Here is a 1698-nt window from a genome sequence, read left to right on the forward strand (position 1 = left end):
TGGAGCTGGAGCACCAAGCCCTCATCTTCAAGTACCTCAAAGCAGGACTCACCGTTCCACCGGACCTCCTCGTACCTATTCGGAGGAGCCTCCAGTTGATGTCTCAGAAGCTCTCACATCACTACCCATCTCGTAAAATATCATCTTTTTACTCTTTTGCCCCCTTACCCATTTCCTTTTCAGCTTAAAGTTCCAATCTTTGATATCTTTTTGTGTGTGCCTGCTATGTGTTTGTGTTTATGCGTCAGTGGGGTTTTATGGGAAGAAGATAGATCCGGAGCCAGGGAGGTGCAGGAGGACCGATGGGAAGAAATGGAGGTGCTCCAGGGAAGCACACCCTGACTCTAAGTACTGCGACCGCCACATGATACGGCGTCGTTACCGTTCAAGAAAGCCTGTGGAATCATCAACTTCATCTCAGCAACAATCTCACTCTTCTGCTGCTGCTTCTGCTGCTACTGCTGCTTCTACTACTACCACTACTACTACTACTACTACTACTGCTTCTGCTGCTAGTGGTGGTGGTGGTGGTGGTGGTGCTTCTGGTTCCGGTGGAGCCTTCCACACACTCCCTTTGCACACCAATGGTACCCGTGAAGGTTTCACCCTTGGGAGCAGCAATAGTAGCAGCTTGCAAAACTTGCACATGGACCACCCCTTGTCACTTCCCAGTGAGGTTAGCAAGAAGGAGTACAGGTATCTCTCTATCATTTATTTCTTCTACTTTTATTTTATTTAATTTTCTTTTTTATTTGTTTTTATTAAAAAAGGAATCTATTGGTTTGGTTTATTGGAATTGGTTAGTTAGTGAACCCATTTTAGTGAAGGGAAAAAGGGGTTTGTGATAGTAGTTATTGATTGATTGATTAATTGACTGGTTGGTACTTTGTTGGTTTATTGAGCCGCTTGTGACCATGTTTGAAATTGGGAACCCCCTTTTTTCCCCTTGTTTGGCCTTTTTTCTCCTTTTGAGGGTACTTGTTAGGTGATGTGTGAATGTGGGCGCTGTGGGATTCTTTTTGCTATTACTCATTGTTTATTAGCTGGGTGATGATTTTGTCCGTAGGGGGTGTTTGAGTTTAGGGATCTCAGCAATGATTGCCATAATTTATAGTGGAGTGTGATTTTCATGTTTTTAACACATGTGGTTGATAGAATATTATTGTGTTTTGCATGGTAGCTGTGATGCTAAGTTACCTATCATGTGGGTCATTATGATGTGTAGGATGAAAGTAATATGCAAGTAACTTAGCCATAGTTTTCAGAGTTATCATTTGCGTGTATTCGAGTAACACCTGTAAGTCAGATGCCATAGTTAGGTGAAAGAATGCATTGCTAATAAGCCATGATCTACACAAAGCTCAGCCTGACATTGTTTAAAAGTTTTCAATGTTTTGAGACAATTTTCATCACTGCCCTTTAGAAACAGCTAGCAGAGTCTTCATGCCTTGTTAAGAGTGTTTCAATTGATTGCATTTAATTAGGTGTTGCAGAGTAAAATGGAAAGTTTATTTAGTGATTGATGTTTTTGAAACCTCGATTGTTCCCTTATCCATGTGTGATCATAACCCATATTATGTTGACATGTTTCTAAACAGTTGTTAAAAAAATATTGAAAGAGCGGTTGGGCCTGCTGTGTTACCTTGTCAGAGGTTGAGCCATTATATTTGATAAGATTGGAAATTAAGGGAGTTTACT

The 1698-nt window shown here is 41.1% G+C and overlaps 1 protein-coding gene across 1 annotated transcript in view; it reads left to right on the top strand.

The window, feature by feature from the left end:
• The window catches only part of LOC107642393 (growth-regulating factor 3), a gene marked incomplete in the record, with an annotated part of 3558 nt that overhangs the window by 275 nt on the left and 1585 nt on the right, over nucleotides 1–1698 (top strand). Inside the window, 2 exon segments of the mRNA XM_016345730.2 lie at nucleotides 6–132; nucleotides 249–696. Coding sequence (XP_016201216.1) covers nucleotides 6–132; nucleotides 249–696 — 575 coding nt within the window.

Source organism: Arachis ipaensis, chromosome B05 (assembly GCF_000816755.2).
Source record: "Arachis ipaensis cultivar K30076 chromosome B05, Araip1.1, whole genome shotgun sequence".
Classification (NCBI taxonomy): domain Eukaryota; kingdom Viridiplantae; phylum Streptophyta; class Magnoliopsida; order Fabales; family Fabaceae; genus Arachis; species Arachis ipaensis.